The following is a 22,652-nucleotide window of genomic DNA, read 5'->3' as shown; positions in this document are numbered from 1 at the left end:
TCTCCACCCCCTGCAGGCTTGCTCTGCAGGTAGTACCTGGAGGTGGTGAGTGGTGTAGAGCTTTGAGCAAGGCAGACACCAGGCTCAGGAGGCTACCTGGGCTCCTTAAGTGCCATACTGATGCTGCCATGCTGGCAGAGGTGGAGGTACATCCATCTGACCAGCCATGGACACCCTGCAGAACCACAAGGCTGGTGCAGAGACCACGCTGCTGTTCCTGAGGGAGGGCTGTTACAAGAAGGGGATCCCTCCTCACAACTCACTTTGGGTCTCTTGCCTTCACCCTTGACAGGGCCCTGCAGTGTGTCCATGGCTGGGGACAGGGTTTTTCCCCTCACAGGTCTGGCTGCCTCCCATAGTGAGGGAAGCTCTTCTGTTGGTATTGCACTCAGCATTGACCTTCCCTTCAGTAGGGGAAATGACTACATGAGTCATGGGTAAAGGGCAGGGTCCCTGCACCAGCTGGGATATGCTGATTTTGAATATCATAATTCCACAGAGCTATGGGGAGGCAACCAGGGGTACAGCAAATCCATGGGCTGAACAGAAATGAGAGATCAGGTTCAGCCAGTTACACCTGGCAGAAGTGGAGTTGCAGTAGGGTGCAGCTCCCCAGTGTCTCCATTGTCAGCCCTTAGTCATCTAGGTTTAAAACCAAGCAAAACAAGAGAAACACACCCCAAGCCTCAGCCATGGTTTCATCAGCACATTACCAGTACTATTTCACATGTCAAGTCACTGGAGAGAGCAGGTGATCATTGTCTTTCCAAAGTCTGGTAAAGATCAGGGCAGGAGAAGCACAAAAGGGAAGTATGTTATATATTTGTGGTGCTTGCTGGGAAACCCTGGACCTTTTACTGGAGGAGCTGGCTGTTCCATGTCCACTTTAGCTGTGCTCATGGATGTGTTTGACCAGGGAGTGAAGCAGCTGGGAGACAGCTCTGGTGCTGAGACAGAGCTGGAAGCAGAATCTTCTTCCTTGTTTTTGTGACCTTGCCATTATCACGTTTCTCACTCTGCTTTGCACACCTCATTGCCCTTTGCTGAGCCCTGTGGGTGGCAGTTTGTGGTGTCCCCCAGGCAGGCATTGCTCTGCTGCATGCAGCTTATCAGAGCTGCCATCATTCATCACCCGGGGTCCTACTGCAGTGCTGGGGATGTCACTGCCTCTTAGATCAGCCATTACAGCTCTAGTTTAGTTTTCTCTCTGTCCTTTCCTGCCTTTCTGGACTGTGGGGTGATGAAACAACATTGCTTCAGCTATGGGAGGTGAGGGAGATCAGAACCCACAATCACTCAGGGCTAAAATGACCAAGTTTCAGATCCAAACCAAGCCTCAATTGCCAGAAGGCAGTGACAGTCCTAAAGGACAGAGTCCTTGGGCCACCATGGCCGTCAGCCACATCTGTTCCATCTCAGTGGGCAGCTCCAGAGCAGCCATAAATTGGGAGGAGGAGACTCTGTCTTCCCTTCTCAGTGTCCCCAGTGGAACTTTGCAGTCTGTCAGACTGAGGATGCCCAGGGATTCTCACACAGGGGGACATGCAGCTGTAGAGAGCTGCCTAGGAGTGACATTGCCCACCTGCAGTGTGGAAATAGGTGCAAGTCAGCATTGCCCTAAGCTTAGCACAAAATATGGATCATATTTTGTATTTCTTTGAGAATGTGGCTCAGGAATGGAGATAGTTAAACTTAGGAACAGAGTTGCTCCCTGCTGTGCCTGGAGAATGGGTGAGGGCAGTCATGTGCTTGAAGGCATCCATGGAATAGGAGCTAGGGCCAGTTTTGAGGAACTCTTGGCTCCATGGATGTGTCTGTGGTGTGAATCCCAGTGGTATCATTATATTCAGTGAAATGCAGAGTCTATCTAGCTCAGGCATTTGTGAATGGCTTAGTGTGCTTGTACAGAGTATGCTGTGCTTGTGAGATGCCTGTGGATTTGTGCTGTGAGGGAGCACTCAGTGACAAGGGGCTCTTTCTTGGGGGTGGTTGAGTGGTAGGTAACACTCCAGTAATACTAAAAGTCATACCCTCACCAAAATCATCCTAGTTCTATTATCAATATTTCCACATCCTTCCACTTCCCATGCTCCTTGAACTTTGGTCTCTTCAGAAATAACACAAGAGATTACTCAGGATTTCCTCTTATTCAGCCAGGAGTGGCTGTGACACAGCAAGAAATAATCCCCTCTCAGGTCAAGCAGAAGCTGAGCCACTGTACCTTCCTCTAGACACGGCTCAGGACTGTGCAAGCCCCAGGGTGCTAATTACAGAGCTCTCCATCATGTAGCACATGTGCCTCTGGAGGGAGGGATGTGGAAATGACCTGGGGAGAGGTGACATTTGGTGACCCTGCTGTGAAGGGAGCCTGTGACTGTACAGCTGAAGCAGAGTTAGGAAGGCTGTCTGTCAGCAGCCTGGATGTGCTCTCTGCTGGGAATGGTGGGATGTGATGTGCTTTTTCCCTTGTGCTCTCTGTGCTGGGAAGCTGCTGGGAGAGCAGCCAAGCAGGGCTGTGGCTGGGACATGTCCCTTTGTGCCCACCTGTGGGAAGGGCCAAGTCCCTAAGCCCAGAGGAGGTGTGTGCCTTGCCCTGCACTGCTGCCAGGACAGGGACCCGCCTCTCCTCCAGCCCTTGGCTCTGCCCCAGGGGCTTTTTGAGTCCCACTCCCTTCACTATGTGAGGCTCAAGCAGAAGGGGTGGCACACTCTGACCTGCTGCCATCCACCTGTGCCCCACAGGACCATGAGAAGCAGTACGTGGGCTTTGCCACCCTGCCCAACCAGGTGCACCGCAAATCCGTGAAGAAGGGATTTGACTTCACCCTGATGGTTGCAGGTGAGACTGCCCGTGGATGGGGTGGCTGGGCCACACAGTGGGGATGTGGAGGGAACCAGCTCTCCTCACTTCCCTTGGGTGCTCCCATAGCACCTGATCCTCCCCTCACTCTGTTCTGGTCCTTGTCTCAGGCCTTGCTTTGCTCCCCAGCCCGTGGAGTTCCCCCAGCAGGAACAGGCCCCCCTTGACCCCTCATAACCCCCTCGAGCAAGCTTTTCCTCCAGCAGTGATTGCTCTGGGTGGTGAAGGCAGGGCTGAACAGGGAAGGAGGGAAAGAAAGAACAGGGAGCTGGGAGATCACATTTTTACATGGATTGAGACATCTTGCAGCAAAAGTCTTTCCACTACTGGAAAAATGTAGTGCCAATAAACAGCTCCTGACAGCTTGTATCTCTTGCTTCCTCTGGCTCAGGATTCAAAGCCCTGTTCAAAGTTTCATTTGTAAGTCAATTAGTGGGTCATGTTGCTTGCTTATTCCTCCTCCCCTTTGTGCTCTGTCAATTAGGAGAGTCGGGCCTGGGCAAATCCACGCTGGTGAATAGCCTGTTCCTGACAGACCTCTACAAAGACAGAAAGCTCCTCAATGCAGAGGGTAAGTTGGGGGCAAAGCAGGGTGAATGGGACTGTCCTAAGGACTAGCACTTTGGTTCCTTGCTCCAGCAGCAACTATAAGCTTGGCTGGATCCCAGCCCTCTTGTTTGGCTCTGCTCTCTTTTGTGTCTGCTAAGGCACACAGAATTGAGCAAAAACAGTTTGGCTGTAGGGCCCTTCCCTTTGAAGGGAAGATGAAGCTGCAGAGCAGCTGTTTGGGATGAGCTATTAGGGATGAGATGTTTGGGATGAGATATTGAGATTTGTCTTTTGTTCTTGGATGCTGGAGTATGGTAGGGATTCCCCTTCCCCAATGACTGGACAAAATGTTCAGAACAGCTGAGCTACAGGCACTTCAGAGGTTTGTGGATCTTCTTGCAGTCTGTCTGCCTGCTGCTGGCCCCTGCAGTACCACCCTCCTGGGGCTCCACAGAACATGATCTGGGGTTTTTGAAACCTGTGTTACTCCCTGTTTTCAGTGGTAAAAAGGAGCTGGCTTGTCATGGGTGTAGTGGGGACCCCCAGCATTACTGTCTGGCTTTAATTCACATGCTCCTGTTTAAAGAGAGGATCAACCAGACAGTGGAGATCATCAAGCACACAGTGGACATTGAGGAGAAGGGTGTCAAGCTGAAGCTGACCATAGTAGACACACCAGGCTTTGGAGATGCTGTTAACAACACTGAGTGGTGAGCAGGGCACTGCTGCCTTCCTTTTAGTCCTTGACCTCACAGTCATTAGGAGACAGGAGACACTACTGATGATTTTGTTTTGATTGAATTGCCCTTCCCAGCTGGAAGCCCATCACTGACTACATTGACCAGCAGTTTGAGCAGTATTTCCGTGATGAGAGTGGCCTGAACCGGAAGAACATCCAGGACAACCGAGTGCATTGCTGCCTCTACTTCATCTCTCCCTTTGGGCACGGGTGAGAGCCCACACTCCAGGCCTGGGGGGTGACTCAGTGTCTCAGGGTGACTCATAAGGGAAGACCCTTGTGCCCCAGGATTGCCCTGTAGCAGCTTGTACACTGCCAGGGCTGTTTGCACAGGAGAGGAGCTGTCTGGATGTTCTCCCTCTGCTAAGCATCACAGCACTCCCTTCCCCTCACTGGCAGCCTGTGAACAGACAGAGCAGATCTCCCTCAGGCCTTACAGCCTGATTTGAAAATCAGGAGAAATAATGCCATGCAGACTTGTATGTTCCTATCTAGCTAAGCTGGACTGATGTGTAGGAAAGGGAGTTTTAAGCTGCCTTAAGTCCCTGCCCCTTGCTGGCTCATGTGTCAGCCTAGCCTGGAGCAGCTGAAGGGGCTGTGTTGGCTGCCTGTGGTACAGGACAGCTGGAGGGAGACCCCAGGCTGTGAACTGGGCAGTATTTGGCCTGAGAGGGAGCAAATACCCAGCCAGTGTCTGTATGAGACACTCAGCAGCTCAGAGAGCTTTCCTGGAGGTACAGCCCTAGCTGAGGGCTGTCCCAGTGCTGCTGCAGGCTCCTGTGACAGCGCTGTCCTTTTCCCTTTGTGCTGGAGGGGTGACAGAGGCTGGAGGGGGAACTGCCCAGTGTGTCCTTGCTAACAGTGTCCCTCATCCCTGCTGCAGGCTGAGGCCTGTGGATGTTGAGTTCATGAAGGCTCTGCATGAGAAGGTGAACATTGTGCCCCTGATTGCCAAAGCTGACTGCCTGATCCCCTCCGAGATCCGGAAGCTGAAGGAGAGGGTGAGATGCTCCTTCTGTCCAGGGTTATACCTGAAGTAGGGGCAGGGATGAGCTGAGGAAGGAGGGCAGATAGACATATATGTATTTATGTGTCTGTACAGCATGTTTGTGTGTGTATATACACACACATATACACAGTATCTGCACATACAACTGCAGCCATGCTCTGCTCTCAACAGAGAGGCTGACTGTAGAAGAAACATCAAATCCTTTTGCCATCTGTAGGCTATAGCAAACCATGGTAGCACAAATAAAATGAACCCAGCATTTCTGTATTGCTCAGTTTTATATCCTTTTGTCTTGCATGGACATAGATCCGGGAAGAGATTGACAAATTTGGCATTAAAGTGTATCAATTTCCTGAGTGTGACTCTGATGAAGATGAGGAGTTCAAGCAACAAGACAGAGAGCTGAAGGTAAGGAATCAGCTCAGCAGGGTCTGGGGAATCAGGCTCATGGATGTATGGGTCAGTCCAGAAGGAGCCAGAGCTGTCCTGCTTGTGCTGAAGGCCTGTGCTGCTGCTGCCCAGGGAACAGCCTTGGCTCATGTGGCAGATGGCCTGGAGAAGGTGCTGATGTCCTTGCTGGTGCCATGAAGCCAAATGTGGCATGAACTCACAGCCCTTCTGCTCTCCCTCCAGGCAGTGTCAGTCTTTCCTCCATCTGCCCCAGCGTGTGTGTTTAAGATGAAAGCTGGGTACAGCAGTTCTGAGCCCCTGTTTGTGGGTGATGCCATCAGCAAGGAGGAGAGATTTGTGAGTGATTAGGCACCACTGCACTGTGACACATTAGTTGCATTGGAGGGCACAACATGATCATAGAGGCGTATCTGGAGGCCCCAGCAGCCCACTCCTCACTGCCTCCCAAGCCTGTGTGTGCATGCAGTATGGCCTTGTTTCTCCTGTCAGAGGCGGGCATTGGGCTTTGACTCCCTTCTGAGCAGAGAGGAGCACAGTCTGTACATTCCTGCTCTTGGCATACTTGCTTGGTGTCCCAGCCTCTTTGCTCTGGCTTCCTTGTAGAGCTTCCCCTTAATGAAGGGATGCAGGCACCTGCAGAGACACAGCTTCCCTCAGGACAGCTGAGCTCAGGCTGGGAACCAGGCTGCCTGTAGATCCCAGTTCTTTAGGCTTTTCTCTGCAGCTGGGTTGTGGCACCCTGCTCTGTGGCACATGTGGATGTCCTTTCCTATCAGCACCTTCCTCCTGCTGTTCTGCTGTGCCTGAGCTTGGCCCCTGGAGCAGGGATCCATGGGCTGAGCGGGCTCACGGTGCCTCTGTTCCAGGAGAGCGCTCCCTTCGCCGTCATCGGCAGCAACACCGTGGTGGAGGCCAAGGGCCAGCGGGTCCGGGGACGGCTCTACCCCTGGGGCATTGTGGAAGGTAAGCTTGGAGCTGGGAGCACTGGGAGGAGGGACAGGCAGGGATGGGACAAGGACAGACAGGCATGGCAGGGGAGGGATGGCACAAGGTAGGGTAGAGACAGAGGCACTGGGACTGGCTCAGGAAGTTTGTGTTGCTGGGAGTGTATCAGTAACCCTCCCACTGCAGACTGAGGAAGAGAGGCTCCAGTGTGAATGGATGAATGCCTAAGCTTTAATGTGCACTAGAACATGGCTTCTCATTAAGCAGGGCAGGCTGGGCATTGCCTGTTTATTTTCTGGGGAGAAGCTGTTGCCCTCAGCCAAACAATCAGAAACCCTCATGCACTCCCTCCTCTGCTGCTGCTCCTGTAAGTGCTGGAATTGCTGGGCTGGAGGCTGTGCTGATGCACAGTGTTTGTCTCCAACTTTCTTCCCTTCTAAAGTGAGAAATTCCATAAAGCCCTTAGGCAGAATAACCCTGGAATAGCTTTTGCTGATTTGCCTTTGCTGGCTTGTTGCTTTAAGACCTTGCAGCTTTAGATCCCAAAAGTTGTGTTTGCACTCATGGGCTGGTGCTGGCTGCTTGAGCTGCTCAGCTGTTGGCTCTGCTCCCTCAATGGCTCCAGAGGGGGCTGTGCCTGTTAGGATGCTGGCATTTGGCAACGGGATCATGTTTGTGAACCCCTGTGCCTGATACAGCTGTTTTTCCCCAGCCTTGCAGAGAGACAAATGGAGATCATCACAGCAGCACAGTGCTTCCCACAGTGCTGTCTGGAGCCAGGCTCCCCATGGCAACAGCAGCTCTTTCACCTCTCCATTGCCTGCTCTTGTCTTTGCCCCTCAGGGGCTGATTTTATCTACAGGGGCCTTTTGATAAGTCCTAAATTCTGATCAGGCAAGCAATTTACCTCCAGCACCAGCTGTGCTCACTGTGGTTCATGCCAGTAACATCCCATTACATGGGATCCTCTCTCAGGGCTCTGCTGTATGTGCTTAATTCATCCTTTTACACAGAAAAGGTCCTGGGAACGTGGGGCATTCAGCAGCCTGGCCTCAGTGTTGAGAAGTGCAGGGCACCATTGAGGCCTGTGCCAGGGCAGTGGTGGGGGAGGATGAGGAAGGAGCCCTGGGGTGGGGTTTTGGTGCAGTCTGTGTGTCCAGGAGCTGAAAAGGGGCTCCCTGGAGAGGCCTGGTGGGATGTGATGTCCAAGCACTCTCCCGTTGTTGGTTCCCCAGTGGAGAACCAGGCTCACTGCGACTTCGTGAAGCTGCGGAACATGCTGATCCGGACTCACATGCACGACCTCAAGGACGTCACCTGTGATGTCCACTACGAGAACTACCGAGCTCAGTGCATCCAGCAAATGACCAGGTGGGTCCCCACCTCTGGTGGGAGGGGTCTGCCACCCTCTGTGGAGCTGGGGTTGCTCTCACAACAGCATATTGGTCAGGAGGTTGTGGATCTGCTGGGGACTTGCTGGGCTGCAGCCTCCAGGAATGGCACTGGGAACTAAAATAGCAAATCCAAGCATGTTTCCCACAGCCTGAACCCAAGGCAGGAATGTTTCTGAGAATTCACATTCCTGTCTGAGGAATCCTCATGCAGATATAAAGAAATAGGCCTGGAGATTCTTTTGAAGAGCTGTTTCTAGCAGTGGATGAAATACATCCAGCCAAATAAAATGGGATAAACCATCTCTCTGGTGAGGGATAGCTGTGTGCATTGCTGAACAGGAATGCATTCTGTGGTCTGTAGTTATGTCTAAATAATAGCATGACTCTTGGGATGCTGCTGTTTCTCAGACAACAGGGCCCAGCCAGTTAGTAAGACAACACATCTTCAAAGATTTCTCTGCATTGTCTTCCCTTTGCATTGATGCTCTGTGGTTTTAGTCAGAATGATCAGACAACAGGAGAGAGAACACTCACAGGCTTCTCATTTGAGACCTCTACTTTTCCTTCTCTCTTCCATGACTGATATATTGGTGAAAAAATTTGTGTTGAAGTAGGTCTTGGCTCCTCTGTTGTGAGCCATCCCCTTCACTTCCTGCCAGCCCTGGCTGGGCAGCTCTGTGTGCCACGTTGCAGAGCAGAATGCTGTGCTTCAGCAAGGAGCAGTCCTGAGTGTGTGCCAACGTGCAGGTTGGCACATTCTCCTAACACACAGTGCATCCCTGTACTTTTGCATAGCAGACAAGCCTGTTTTTTTCAGCAGCAAGTATATGGAGTCCCAAAATAACTATGTTAAATGCTAGAGCTGGGTGAACAGTGTCACAGCTGCTATTTAGTTAGGCTGTGTGTCTATTAAAAGAAGAGCACAGTGAAAAAGTGGTTGCTATGCCTAGAGAAAACTTCAGTTTGGTACTGATTAGTTCCTTGCCAGTGGACAAGTTTCATAAAACCAGCACAGGGCCAGTTCTAGGGAGCTGTTTTAGTAGGAGATCCTAAGCTCCAAGGCTGGAATTATATCAACAATGAGCCAATGGTGACTCCAAGTGGTGAACACGTGCAAATGACATAGTGAAGTTCCAATTTCAGCCCAGGCTTCTTTGGTTACTACCATTCTCTCCTCATGTAGTGAGAGCTCCAGTCTTTTGAAAAAAAAACCTCTCCTTCCTGTGTCCCCTGCCTGCAGTCATGAGCACCCCAGCCCTCAGAGCAAGGCTGCTGTGCTGGGCCTGTCTCGTGCCTCCCACCTGCTGAACAGGAGGTCTCATTCTCCACCCAAGTGCATTCCACAGGTCTGGTCTGGATTGCCCTACAGCCCCTCCACTTGGTTGGGTGTGTGATGCTGCATGGCTGGTGGCTCTACCTTGGGGAGTGACAGTCATTGTGTGGTGACACCAAAGCCAGCCATCCTGGACCATGAGTGACTGCTCTTCCCCCCTCTCTCCATCTCTCTAGCAAGCTGACTCAGGACAACAGGATAGAAAGCCCCATTCCTATCCTGCCTCTCCCAACACCAGACACAGAGACAGAGAAGCTGATTAAGATGAAGGATGAGGAGGTGAGTACCATTTGTGCCTGTGCCTCCTGGATGCTGGAGCTGGAAGCTCAGGAGTTTCTCCAGGGTTGCCCCATAGGGGTGTCCTGAGGCTCCCACTCCTGCATCCCCCTGTGGGCTCCTGGGGTGGAGGACAGGGTTAAAAGCTGTGGCTTCCTCTGTCAGGGAAACACAGCTCCCTTCCACCCAGACATGGTGCCTCTGTGCTCAGGCAGGAATTAACACTCCCTGAGGGATCCCCTTGCCAGCTCCAAGGGCTGCCAGGTGTGGATCCTCTGCTCCCTTTCTCACTCTCTCTCCTGTCTCCTGCAGTTACGGCGGATGCAAGAGATGCTGCAGAAGATGCAGCAGCAGATGCAGGATCAGTGAGAGGCAGGTACCTGGAGGGCAGAGGGGATCCCCCAGCGACCATCTGAGACCTGGCAAGAGCTGTGAACATTTAGAAAAGGTTTCCTGTTGTAAAGAGACTTGTGAGCAAGAGCTGCACCTGCACCCTCTAATTTATTAGCAGCAGTGCTGGCTTTTAGACCAGCTGGATTGTGGAGGAGGCTGTTCACTTAACAGTTTACTGATGTGTATTTCTTTTTTCAATAATTATTGTTTTGTTTCTTTTTTTTTTTCTTTTTTTTCTTATTTTTTTTTTTAAGAAACTAGCCTGGGACGTCTCTAAGGCATCCTAAAAAATAAGAAAAGAAAAAATTCCCCTTTCCTATGTACTAATCTCTTGTTTGGGAATGCTCTGGTATTTAAAGTCTTGGTTTCTCTGGTGTACAAACTTAAAGTATCTGTGTCACTGCACGTAGGTGTTTACTCCCAACTGAGGTGCTGTGTCCCTGTCCCTGTCCCCTTGTCTGGGGCCAGCACAAGCATTGTAAAGGCAGCCATACCCTCCTGTGAGTTTGACCTGTGCTGCTTCTCAGCCTGGGGACAGTGCTGGCACAGAGAACTGGGGCTGGGGGTTCCTCTGTGCACTGACCTGCTCAGGAGTCCTGATGATTGCCTGATATCCTGTCCAGGTTTTTATGGATTTTTTGTTTAGTTGGTTGGTTTTGTTCTTCCTATCAAGGAAACTCCAGGATGTTTGCACTGAACAGCAAGAGACTGAGTGCCTCAAGGCTGGTTACAAGAAAACTGTTCTCAGTTACATCTTTCTGGCAGAGAAGTTGAGTTGTTGACTATTGCCTGCAAGGAGGTGATGGGAGTGAGCACTTTGCCTGCCATGGTTTCCTCCCACAGCAGGCTGGAGGCATTGGCAGAGGAACCCTAAGGCCCTGCAGTAGCTGGGTGAGGGTGTTTCATGGTTTAGCTCTGGTCATCACTTGCAGTGTGTCTTCAGTGTCTGCTCTGAAAAGCTCTGTAGCATCCAGAGCACTTGCCAAGACTGCTTTGGAAGGGGTAGAAGCCCTAGGGCTGAAATCCAACCCAAAATGCAGACCTGTCCCCTACCCCCAGGCTTTGCAGTCCCATGAGCACATTGCTGGCTCCAAGCTTCTCCTGGGGGAAGGAGCAGTTGTTGTAGGCTTGTACAGAGATCTGCAGGCAGTCTGTGTGGGCAGGTGTTGGGTCAGCCTGGCAGGTGCAGGACTGTCACTGAGTGGGGCTGAGCACAGCCCAGCAGGCTTGGCTCTTGCTCCCCTGCCTTTCCCCTGGGCACTCAACCCTTCTCCTCCTCCTTATTCCTTGGCTCTTCTTGCCCTAGTGCTGGGAAGGCTGGTGGGTCTGCTGGGCAGAGATAAAAGCTCTCTTTGGGCAGCAGCTCCTGTCCTGTTCTTGCTTCCTGCAGTATTTTTAACTTGAGTGCAGCCAGAGCAGAGCCCTGGAGTGTGATGTGCCTGACAGGGCAGGGCTTGCCAGCAACACTGCCACGCTCACAGGAGTCAGGGCTGTTGGAGGGAGAGACACTTGGTGCTTCCCTCTGACTCCAGGGAGTGCAGCCATGGGCTGGGCCCTTCTGCTCCTTGCCTGACTCCTCTGCCCCCTTTCCCCTTTTGTATCTGTTCCTCCATCTCTGGATCTCCCCAGTAGATCTCCCTGGGTAGTAAGCAGTGTTGGCCAGGAATAGCAGGCCCTAGGTTCTGTTACTGGGTACTGCATTTGTCTGAATCCTCCCTGGGGCTTCAGAGCCCTGTCAGGGTTTGTCCAGTGGTGAGTAGGTTGGCTGGTTCCAGTTATTCACTGTACAGAGACTCTGCTTAGCCAGTGCATGGGCTGTAGGGGCAGGGGAAGGCACCATGTGGAAGGAGAAAATAAGGATGGAAGCCCTTTCACAGAACTGTGTATGCTGGGCAAGAGCAGGGTTCAACAATGTTCAGGGTTTTTTTTTCAGGCTCCCTTATTTTGGGCTCATTAGTGGCAGTGCCATCCCAGGAGGGCAGAAGGATTCAGCTTGACTTCAGTAACAAGAAGGACTCAGGCACCTGAGAGGAAGTACAGCCTTTCTTTGCATGATGTCCTTACTTGGGCAGTGGAGTAGCCTGAAACAGGAGCTTCCTCCAGGTTTTCCAAAAAGATGGACAGCTGAGTTCTCAGCTTTGTCTGTGCTGACATAAAAGAAAACATCTTGAAGTAACCTGTCCCCTCCTTTCTTACAAAGTCTTGGTGAGGAGGATGTTCTGTTGCAAATGAGCCCTGTCCACCTGGAGATTTTCCTCTTTCAAACAGATTCATTCCTAGAAGATAAAGGAGAGCTTTTCCCTTTAGCATGGCCATGGAGCAGCTGACAGCTTTGATGCTGGGCTGTGCACAGAGGTGCTGTGTGCTGGTGAAAGCACAGGGCTCACTGTCACAGGCAGGGCTGCTGAGGCTGGATCTGCCCATCCCTCCACCTAGGGAAGTCTCCATCAGCTCAGCTCAGTGTTTCCTACATCAGGTCAAGGGTCACAAACCTGTCCTCTACAGAGAGCTGAAGCCTTTGGCTACCAGCTGGCAAATATGGTTCAAGTTGCATTTGGGAAAAACCACACAGGAGTGAGGCACCAGAGATGGCTTCCACAGAGGGGTGGTGGTATCTGAAATCATGTCTCTGTAGGATGTTTCTTGGCCTGAGTGCCAGAATTTAGGGACTGCTTGGAAAGGGATTAGAGACTGATTTTTGGGGACATCAGGGGTTCAGATTCTGGCCCAGAAGGTGGAATCTGTTTATTTAAGGAGTATGTTGTACTGTGGCATCAATTCTCACAGTAAGTGGAGAAGAGACCCCTGAACACAGGGGCCTTATGTGGCTCTGGCAGTGAGAAGTGTGGATAGAAAAGCAATTTAACACCTCCCTCATGCAACGTCCACAGCCTCACATACAATCCCTGCACCCCTGGCACATTCCCATGCCTCTGCCAAGCTTTGCCCTGCTGAGTGAGTGGCTGCAGGGATGGTGTCCCACCCACAGCTATCCAGGCTGCAGCTGGGGCTGTTGGTACATCTTGGTCCCTGTGCCTGACAGGATGGATCCATGGCATGAACTCCTTGTGTGCCACTGCTGTGCTGGTCCTGCCTGTGCAGTCCTTGCTGCCTCCTTGCATGCCTCCCCTCACAGGAGGGGCTCCCACTCGTGCTCTGCAATGGCATTCCCTGCTCTTCCTCACAAACTCTGCTGTGCTTCAATGCTGGCTTGCTCCTGCCATGCACCTTCCTCACCCCCAGCTCCATTCCTAGGCTCTATGTTTCCTGTCCATCTGTTGGGTTATTATAATTATATATTTTTTTGTAAATTTATGTTTGAACATTTTGTCATTGTGAACAAAGAAAATGAAACCTTTTAAACATATCCATTTTATTAAATGATTATTGTTATTATTATTAATGTTTACTACCTGAATTGATCAGTGAAATAAATACATTCAAAAATCCAACCTCTTTCTGTTTCATTTTCAGCCCCCTTGAGCAGCACTGGTGATACATTATGAGCAGGAAAGAGCAAAACTGACCCTTTCTCCTTTTATCTAATTCAGTCAGAGCAGGTTTCAGGCAGGTTTCCTGCATGGGATTTCTGGCCTGTTTATTGCAGAAGCTAGCAGGATGATCTTGAAGGTTCTTCTATATCCAAGCTTCCCTAGGAGTGGTATCTAAATCATCAATGGTCAGCTGGGCAAGATCCAGTCCCAGGAAATCCAGTTTGTAAGTAGCCAGGAGAGCATTGCCAAGTCCATGCTGCATGCAGAGCCACAGATCAGCTCCATGGCACACCTGGCCTGAACACCTGCCTGTGAATAAACACAGCACTGAACACAGGAGGTGAGGTAAGTTTGCTGAACAAACTTACCCTGCTGTAGTTGAGCTGCTCCCAAGTGGAAAGCAGACTCTGCAGGAAAAACTGGGTTAGTTTGTTAGCCTAAGATATCTTCCCCACTCTGCCTGGCCACCACAGTGAAACAACTGGAATTATCTGCTCCAATTTTGTAGAAATTTAAAGTTTTATTGTTTTCTTCAGAGCATAAAAGATTTCCCTTTGTTAGGGCCACATTCTGCAATTTTTTTGCACCCTCAATTCTCTTGACATTCAGGGCATTCATAATTTCTGGTCTCTAGGATGTCCACAGCACAATGTAACAGAATTCAGTTCAATGGAGCAACAGTTCCATAATGTGATTCTGGTGGCCTTAGGCTAAGGAGTGCAGTGTGTGCCTGGTCAGGCTGATGGCAGAGAAGTGTCTGTGAAGATGCAATGGCCATGAGAAGATGTGATTCTGCCTGAATGCAGTTTTGGTCCTTGGACTTACCTGTTGAAGTATTTGTGTAATGCAGCTTCTAAATAAAGCATGTGCTCAGTCTTTCTCAGTAACTGCATTTGTCAGGGGCTGTGGGCTCACTTGGCTGCCTGAAGAGTAGCTCCTCAGAGCACTGCCTTTCCCAGTCTGTTGGCCTTCCTGTAAATCCAATTAGTTTTATTTTGATGTTGACAGTGAAATGCCAAGAGTTATATTTTACCCCTATAACAATCATGAGAGGATGCAAGAGTCTGAAGAGTCTTTCTCTGGAAAGATGGATGGACTGGCAGACCATGTCTATCAGCAGATCTTTCACTAATAAGAACTGGATTTGTGTCCCTGCTTCAAGGGAAACCTGAGGGTGTGCACCCAGAAAGTTCTAGGTGTCACCACTCTGCCAAGTTTTCCTGATGAGATGAGAAACCAAAGTGCTGAGGGAGTATGGTACAAAGCAGTAACATCACCTCCAGTCTGAAGTGCATTTTGAGTTCCTGGGCTGTTGAAGCCCAGAATCACAGTTACCACCCAGCAATGTGTTCTTGTGAGCAGTGTCAGCTCCCCTTTCTTGGAAGACTTGCTCAATGAAGCCTCAGCTTCCGGTGACATGCAGCAGGCTTGCAGGAAGGCCCCATGTGGGAGGTGTCCCTGGGATGAGGCTGAGCCTTATCTTGCCAGCCAGCTGCAAGGGGATTATCCGGGAGCAGAGCTCTGCACACACACTGCACTGGCTGGGCTGCCTCAAGACCTTTCTCTGGTGCTGTAAAGCCAGCAAGAAAGCAAGGATTGAACTACTCTGGTAAGTCAATAATGCTACCTTCTACTCTTTTTAAAAATTTTATTTAATTGATTGACTATTACAATTTGTCAAGCACAGAAAAATGCTGCCTTGTTGCAGGTATGTGTAGTTGTTCTCCTGGAGAAGTTACAGCAGCTCCTGTTCAGCAGAGCATGAGACTGTAACATATAAAAAGCTCGTTGACCCATGTCTCTGAGCACAGGTCATTATTCACCTGCTGGGGCAGTGTCTAGCATGAAAAACTCCACTGGCCTCCATCCCCAGCGGTCAGCACCTTCACTGCAGCCAAAGACTGTTTATCACTTCTTTTCAAAGCTGGAAAGGCTATTTTTTTTACTCATGGTAACAGTAGATTTATTTCTGAATCTCCTCTTGCAGTTGGCATGAACAAAGCTTTGCTTACAGATGTAATCCAGAGCTATGATAAGGCATGAGGAAGTTCATATCCTAGTTTTTGATTCCTTGATAGAAATTTTCTTGGCTACCCTGATAAAATTCACCTTCAGTAATGGTGAAAACATAAGCAGCTCTTCTACACTTCTGAGGACTAGTGAAAATGTATTTGATGGCTGCCGCTAAGCCTTCCAGTACCATGTATTCATATCCTTCCTCAAATCCAGGGTTGGAAGACCATGAAAATTCCTTCACCTATACTGAGAGACCGGAATTTGCTCTCTTTTAACTCTGTTCTTTTCAGAGCTCTCGTGTCTCCAGTGGAGGACACCAAATTCACCCAACTTCAGAAGCTTATCCTCAGAACAAAACAACAGAAGACCTTGGCTGTGGTGTCAGCCCTAGAGTGCGTGGTGTCTGGTCTCCACCTTATCCAATCTCACCAGGGAAGTGTCTGCAGGTGAAAATGAACAGTGGAATTCTCTTGTCCCTCCTTGGCTTCCTCCCACTCGTGACACCCACATGCCCGGTGCCATGCAGGTGCACCACCAGGATCACTGACTGCTCACTGAAAAACCTGACTGTAGAAAACCTGCCCACTGCCTTCCGTCCCTCGGCTGAAATCATCCACCTCGCTTCCAACAGGCTCACCTCTATTCCCAACGGGCTCTTTGACAACCTGAGGAGCCTCCAGGCAGTCTACCTGCAGGGCAACCCTTGGGAATGCACCTGTGACATCCTCTACCTGCGCTCCTGGCTGCAGTGGCAGCAGAACCGCAGCCTGTACAGGGATGTGAGGTGCAGCTCCCCGGAGCACCTGCAGGGCCGCATCATCGCCTACCTGACCGAGGATGAGATCGTCTCCACGTGCCAGCACTGGTACTGCAGCCTGGCTCTGCTCTCTCAGCTCTCCCTCTTCATCCTCCTTATCCTCCAAACCATCTTGGTTATCCTCATCATCGTCTACCTGCGGAAATTTCGGAGAATGACCGCTGAAGTCCGGAGCACCACCCAAGAACTTGGCCACCAGTGAGACCCTTGGGTATCTTCTTCAACAAACCCCTCCAACAATGATTAACATCACGAGACAGAAGACCCTCCTTCCTTTGGGGGACGCTGTGCCGAAGTCCTGTAGTTTGTGACACCTAGAGGGGACAATTTAGTACAGCATCTAATCCTGACTGCAATCTGAAGCAGGACTTGAACTGATCAGACATTTTCTGTGTTCTTAAAGGATCAATCTTGTGTTTTTTCAATGCTTTAAATTCTTTAGCATGATGTTGGCTGCTTGTCTGAGCTGGAAGTGGTTTGTTAGACTAAGGAAATCATAAACTACAGTGAGCAGAACTGACTCAAACAGGTCATAGGGCTCCAGTGCTCGATCTCTCCCCTCCTACAGCATTCCAGCCATATTTCCCAGGATGCTTCTGATTGTGCTGGGTCAGGTGAGGACAGAGGTGGACAGCAAACTGTTTGAGTACTGAGCTAGGAAAATGGAGAAATAATTTCCTTCTGCTACCACAGACAGCATTAAGAGCTTTTGACTAGGGATTTAGTATTCTCCTGCCTTGGTTTCCCAAGGAAAGGGGAAAGGAAATGTCTTCTTGCTTGATGCATCTTTTTCAGTGTTCTTCTGGGGGACGGAGGACATGTCTAGAAGCCCACTCACTTTACTTTATCTGCATTCCTTTTAGTCTACTTTAGTTTTAATACTGACTTAATTGAGTGAAACTGGGGCCCTGAATCTTTATGAGAAATTCATCCTGAAGACAAGAATTGTTTGACTGTGCCTTTATGGTGCTTGGCACAAGAGATCTGGTCTTGAGAGGCTCAGACTACAAACCCCACTGATGTGCCTACTGCTGTTTATGGTGTCCCTTAATTATTTTTGAAATAAAGCAAAATTTAAATAAAATTATGCACGATGATGTAAAGAGCTTATTTTTCTATTCAGCACTGGGTATCTTGCATGCTGTTGTGCTCCCTGAGACGAGACTGTTCCTAACCCTCAGACTTTGGGCCAAGCAAAACAAATCCTGAGGGCAGGTGGAGAAATTACTGGAGTGCACCGTAGAGTTAAACTTTGGCAGCTGCTGGCTTCTACCATGGGCCAGGAGAAGCAGGGAGTTTCTTCCAAAGCCACTTTGTGGCTGCTTGTTTTGTGATGCAGCTGGAATGTGGAGGGTGTTTGTGGGGGCAGCGGGCTCTGGGGTGACCAGCAGGTGAACGACCTGTGCCCTTCACCCCCAAACCCAAGTCACGGGGGGTCCATTCCTCGCTCAGCTCACACTGAATGCAGCTCGGCCACGAGAACAGCTCTGCCCAGGGGCTGCTGGCAGCGGTGGGGACAGGACAGCCGGTGGCAGGGGATGGGGCAGGCTGGGGCAGTGACCGAACAGGCGGGGGAAGGGGATGGGACTTGGGACAGGTGAGGGCAGTAACAGAGCAGTGACAGGACACGGGTCAGGGAGGGCAGTGACCGAGCAGGGACAGGGGAGACACGGGGCAGGGAGGGACCCGGGGCAGTGACCGAGCACCGCCAGGGGGCGCTGCCCCGCGGCCGCCGAGCACCCCCTGGCGGCCCGCTGGCCGCTGCCCCAGGCCGCTGAGGGAGCCCGTGACGGGCGAAGGAGCTGAAGGAGCCGGGCATTCCGGCGCCGCCTGAGGAGAAGAAGGGAGTTCTGCCGGATTTCTCTGCCTCAGGCTGCTCCACCTCGGCTCAGCTCAGCCCAGGGGGCCGCGCTAGCCCCAAACGCGCCAGGGGTTGCAGTGAAAAGCCGCAGGTGCTCGGGAGGGCGGTGCGATGGAGCTGAGGCGGGAAGATGGAGGCCTGTGGGGCCCCTCACGGGCAGCGCGCGGGTGGAGTCGATGGCTCAGAAGGACGTTCCCCATGCTGTGTGTGCCGGCGCCAGCCTGACTGAGGTGAGTAACGTGGGGCTCTGCCTTGGGTGTCTCCTTCTGCCATTTCCTTGCTGTGCCCCGTGTCCCTCCAGTACTAATCCCTGTGGCATTGGCCTGACTGGATGTGGCAGCAAGGCACCCAAGGAAATGGGGGTCCAACTCACATTTATTTTTTCTTCTGGAGACTGCACCTCTTGCACCAGTATCCCCTGCAATATCACTATGACCACAACCTCCAAGGAGGGACACAGGTCCACCAAGGAGCCTCTTCTGTGGAGAGCTCCAGATTGGTGCTCCATGAGGCCCCGTGAGGGGACCCAGAGGCCTCCATCTTCCCGCCTCAGCTCCATCGGCACCGCCGACCCGGGCACCTGGGGCTTCTCACTGCAACACCTGCTGGGTTTGGTGCCTGCAGGTTTTTAGCTTAATTTGCCTGGGTTAGAAGGTGCTGCTGGTGCATGTGGGCAGTTCAACAGGTTCAGTTGCTGGGAGAGACTGAACTGGGAGCAGGCACAGTCCCAGCCCTGTGACAGCTTAGTCTATTGACACTGCCATGGGGTGCTGAAAATCCTTCATGGCTCAGTGTGTCCAGAGAGACAGAACAACTGCTGACTTTGGGTTTGCTTCCCTAAGCAGGCAGGAGCGCTCCTGACTCTGCATCACTAAGTCTTGGCACACGGAAGTTTAAAAGCCTTTTTGGCATTATTTGCACCTGTGAAAAATTTGACCAGCCATGGCACTGTGATAATGAATTGCACTGAGTGCAGAGTGATTTGTGTGCCATGGCAGCATGTCTAATCCATAAATCCAGAGCCTGCATACTTTGCCTTCTCCTGGCTCAGGAATCTGCATGTCACAGATGCTTTCTTGCTCTGCTACCCAGTGGAGGATCTGCTGGGATGTCGTTGAAAGGAGAACTGGCTTTCATTCTGAAGGGACACTGTCCAAGAATGCACAGATGCTTTGAAGGGGAAGCAGGGGTGAAATATGGCAAACATAAAAAGCGCAAGCTATTAAGCTGCTTTGCAAATAATTTTCTGGTATCGAGGCCAATCCAAGCCCATGCCATGCAGGGTTGGGCTGCCAGGCCTGCTGGACAGTCTAGTGCTTTGCCAAAGGTTCAGATGCTTCCAAGCAGCTCCTTTCTCTGAAAGTTACCATGTTAAAGAAACCTGGGAGACCAGACCAAGGTGTTTGCAGCCTCCGTGATGCAGAGCTCCAAAGCTGAGGTGTCTAAAAAGCAGGTCAGCATTTCCTAAGTGAAGGACCAAATGGTTGGTAGATGATATTGAGGAAGGCACACTGCTTTGTTCTTCCTCCAAATGCCTTGTTTCTCAGTTATTTTTATCGTGACTTCTGCATGTTTTATAGAGAAAAAGAAGGCTTGAAAGCAAAGCAAGCTGATTTTGGAGCCCAGAGAATTTTAACCCATAACCCCACAGTCCCTGTACCATATGGTGATAGCGGTTCTGTTTTGCTTCAAGATTGCTGCAGGCCCTTGTTTACAGATTGCCTGGGTCCATGTGACCCTTGGGAACCTGCCCCTGTTCTTTTATTTACACTTTCACGGGTTCTGCACCCTCAGGCGTGCAGTGAAAATATCACATCTGTACACACAGGCAGCAGCTCGTTATCACCCTCTGCAGGGCTTGGTCACTGGGACAGGCACTTCCATGCAGCACTTGCAGATTAGGCAGTGCTTGGAGATAGTGTGGAGGTGGCACATCCCTCTCATGCAGTCAGGGCTGGGTGCTGGGTGTGTGCCTGAGTGAGAACTTTCAGTGGATGCCTTGGTGGCAGCCTGATCTGGCATTTGTTGCATTGTTTACAAATGGTAAGAAGCATTTTTCTTGTTCATGAATATGAGGCTGCCTGGCCTTCTCTAAACCTCTCATTTCCCTTCAGGATTGAAGCATGAAGGGCAGCCCAGAGAGAGTTCCAAGAAAACAGTGTTGATTCCACATTATGGGACATCTTCTCTGTCCTAGGGTACATGGCAAAACAAAGATTTGAGAAATGTTTAGAAGTGACTTTTACTTGTTTTATGTCTATATTTGCATATGAAAACAAAGGCTCCATCAGGTTCATAGGGCTTTTTTGGAGGGCTTTAATGGAGAGCACAATTTAATTTAACAGGTTTCTGCAAAAGATTAGTTATCATGGGGAAGTGCATTGAAAGCAGCAGGTTACAGTGTTTTATTCTGAGATTGTGTGTGTGTACATACTGTATGTCTAGGTAAAGTTCCATGCTCCCTGGAAGGACAGGATGGAGCACTACTGGAGGATATAAAAGATTTAAGTGGGTTTAGTAAAAAAAAAAAAACCTCATCAAATTACCCTAGAAATTAAATCTACAAGTAATTTTTTTTCTATTTCTTTATATATCTCATGGTCTGCTTCTGCTCTGAATTGTTTGTGACTATTGAGAATAGAATGTGCTGGGAGGTATTTCTATGTATTTCCGCAGAGAAAAATTAACCTGAGAGTTACAAAACCAAATGCCAGGAATGCCCTCTGTGGATACCAAAAGGTTCAGGCTGTGTAGCTGATCTGCTGTCCTGGTCTGTCACAGCTGATGATCACTCCTGCCCTGCCCTGTCACAGCTCTTTGGTTCACAGCACTGCCATTCCTTCTGCATGGGAGCAGCTGAAGGAAAGTCTGTCTGTCTGCAGAGCCACTGCAGCACTGACAGGCACTGGGGCTCGCTCAGGAGAGGGCAGCAAATCGCTGTTAAACTCCTGTTTGCTTTGAATAGTAAATACACTTGAGATTTGGGCCTGGGAGAGGGTGAGGGCAAGTGTGATGTGAGCCAGAGGCTGACAGGGATGCTCCAGACTTAGCTGCCCAAGCAGCAGACTTTGCTTCTTGAACCAGTAACTACTGTTTTTTCTTCTGGGTAGTAACTTAGTTTACTTAGTACCTGCTAAGTAAAAAGCTTCTTTTCTTGTTGTTGTTTCAAAGTATCAGCCTGAAACAGAGAGGGAGAGGAGGTGGTCATTATGATGTTGTGGCCATGATGTAAATAGGGCTGGTTCTCTGTGGGTGTTTAGTCTGATGAGTTTTGGAGGGTGGCAATCCATCCTTTGGCAGATGGTAGGAAAAGCTCTTGCCATGGTCACTGAGTGGTGAGAACAGTGGGTTTTCACTGATATGCCTGTTGGAGATGGGAAGGTGCCAGGGCTGTTTGAACCTCTCACAGGTGAATCTTCACGTTGGGTCAGGAGGATGGGTGGGAGGTAGGTGCTCTCAGAATGCCCCAGGGCTGTGTAGGACAGAGGACTCAAAATTGTTGGGGTTGGCTCTGTGCATCTGTGGGACAGAAAATGCAGAGGCTTGAACAGGCAGCTGTGTAAGCACCCATGGAATTTAAGTGCCCTTGCACTGGCAGGAGCTGTGGGGAGCTGAAATCTGGATCAAAGGACTGTGAAATACCAACAACTCCTGTTAGGACTCCTAGCCCTTGACTTGGTTGTGTCTCATAGGGTATGATAAGGGATGTGCCTGTGTTTGGGGAGCTTTTACCTCCAGCATTCTCATGCTCACCAAAGGATTATGTGGGTGCCCACACTTGCTCTGTATCTCCATTACCTGATCTTTCAACACAATGTTAGCAATCCGGTTTTTTTCCCAGGATGAGACTTTAATTCCCTCCCATTGATCATGGCCAAAGAAGAGAGCTCAAATGGAGATTTTATTCCAGAAACAATGGCCCCCTTATGTGCTGTGTCCTGATCTCTCTGAATGAACCTGCTGGTGAAATGAAGGCTTTTCTCCGGGCTGTTTTGTACCTCTCACAGGTGAATCTTCATATTGGCTCAGCTGCCCTGATTCCTGCAGGGAGAGAGAAGGGAAGTTAATCATGGAATCTTTGTTCTGTGGGGACTGAGACAAAATGAGAGTCAGTGGGACTTGGGCTTTATATTTAGATTCCATAAATCCCCATGTGCTGCAGGGGATTTGTACCCATTAACACCTACAAAGTGAAGGGCAAGTTCCCTGTGCAGTTTTGTGTTCTGCCTTCAGACACTTCTCTCCAGGTCCAGCCCAAATCCTCTTGCCTGGGCTGGCTGCTCACTTCCAGCCAAATTGCTCTTGTCCTTCTTGCCTTGTCCTCAGCTCTGCTGGGAGCTGCTGCCTATTCTGTCTGTACCTGCTCTTCCACACCCTTCCCACTGCTGTCAGCATTTCCCAAGCTGTACATAAAATACAGATTGCTGCTTTGCCATGTTTGGCTCTCTGATAGCCGAGCTGCAGCAAAACCACCAAACTTATTAATTTGATCATCCAGTGCAGGAGGCTTTGAAAGCAAGACCTTGGTGTTCTTGATTACTTCCTCTCCTGTCAT

At 50.4% G+C, this 22,652-nt stretch overlaps 2 protein-coding genes across 5 annotated transcripts in view; both read left to right on the top strand.

The window, feature by feature from the left end:
* Positions 1-13,361, top strand: part of SEPTIN5 (septin 5) — a 41,943-nt gene extending 28,582 nt beyond the window's left edge. For all 4 annotated transcript variants that reach the window (XM_059485510.1, XM_059485509.1, XM_059485506.1 and 1 more), the window contains exons 2-11: positions 2,743-2,839; positions 3,345-3,431; positions 3,996-4,119; positions 4,224-4,358; positions 5,032-5,149; positions 5,464-5,565; positions 6,435-6,531; positions 7,749-7,884; positions 9,417-9,519; positions 9,829-13,361. In XM_059485510.1, the coding sequence (XP_059341493.1) occupies positions 2,830-2,839; positions 3,345-3,431; positions 3,996-4,119; positions 4,224-4,358; positions 5,032-5,149; positions 5,464-5,565; positions 6,435-6,531; positions 7,749-7,884; positions 9,417-9,519; positions 9,829-9,885 (969 nt within the window). In that variant the 5' untranslated portion in view covers positions 2,743-2,829 and the 3' untranslated portion in view covers positions 9,886-13,361. The remainder of the gene's footprint in view (positions 1-2,742; positions 2,840-3,344; positions 3,432-3,995; positions 4,120-4,223; positions 4,359-5,031; positions 5,150-5,463; positions 5,566-6,434; positions 6,532-7,748; positions 7,885-9,416; positions 9,520-9,828) is intronic.
* A 199-nt stretch (positions 13,362-13,560) lies between these two features.
* GP1BB (glycoprotein Ib platelet subunit beta) lies at positions 13,561-17,320 on the top strand. The gene is made up of 2 exons (XM_059485513.1): positions 13,561-15,012; positions 15,710-17,320. Exon 2 carries the CDS (start codon positions 15,872-15,874, stop codon positions 16,436-16,438), a length of 567 nt encoding a protein of 188 aa, XP_059341496.1. The 5' UTR covers positions 13,561-15,012; positions 15,710-15,871; the 3' UTR covers positions 16,439-17,320.
* The last annotated feature ends 5,332 nt before the right edge of the window (positions 17,321-22,652 follow it).

The sequence above is a fragment of the Ammospiza nelsoni genome, chromosome 18 (assembly GCF_027579445.1).
Source record: "Ammospiza nelsoni isolate bAmmNel1 chromosome 18, bAmmNel1.pri, whole genome shotgun sequence".
NCBI lineage: Eukaryota > Metazoa > Chordata > Aves > Passeriformes > Passerellidae > Ammospiza > Ammospiza nelsoni.
Note: the sequence above shows the minus strand (reverse complement) of the source record. Positions and strands in the feature narration are given on the sequence as shown.

Coding starts and splice junctions, on each gene's coding strand:
- GP1BB (XM_059485513.1), top strand. CDS start 15,872: ATGAACAGTGGAATTCTCTTGTCCCTCCTTGGCTTCCTCCCACTCGTG.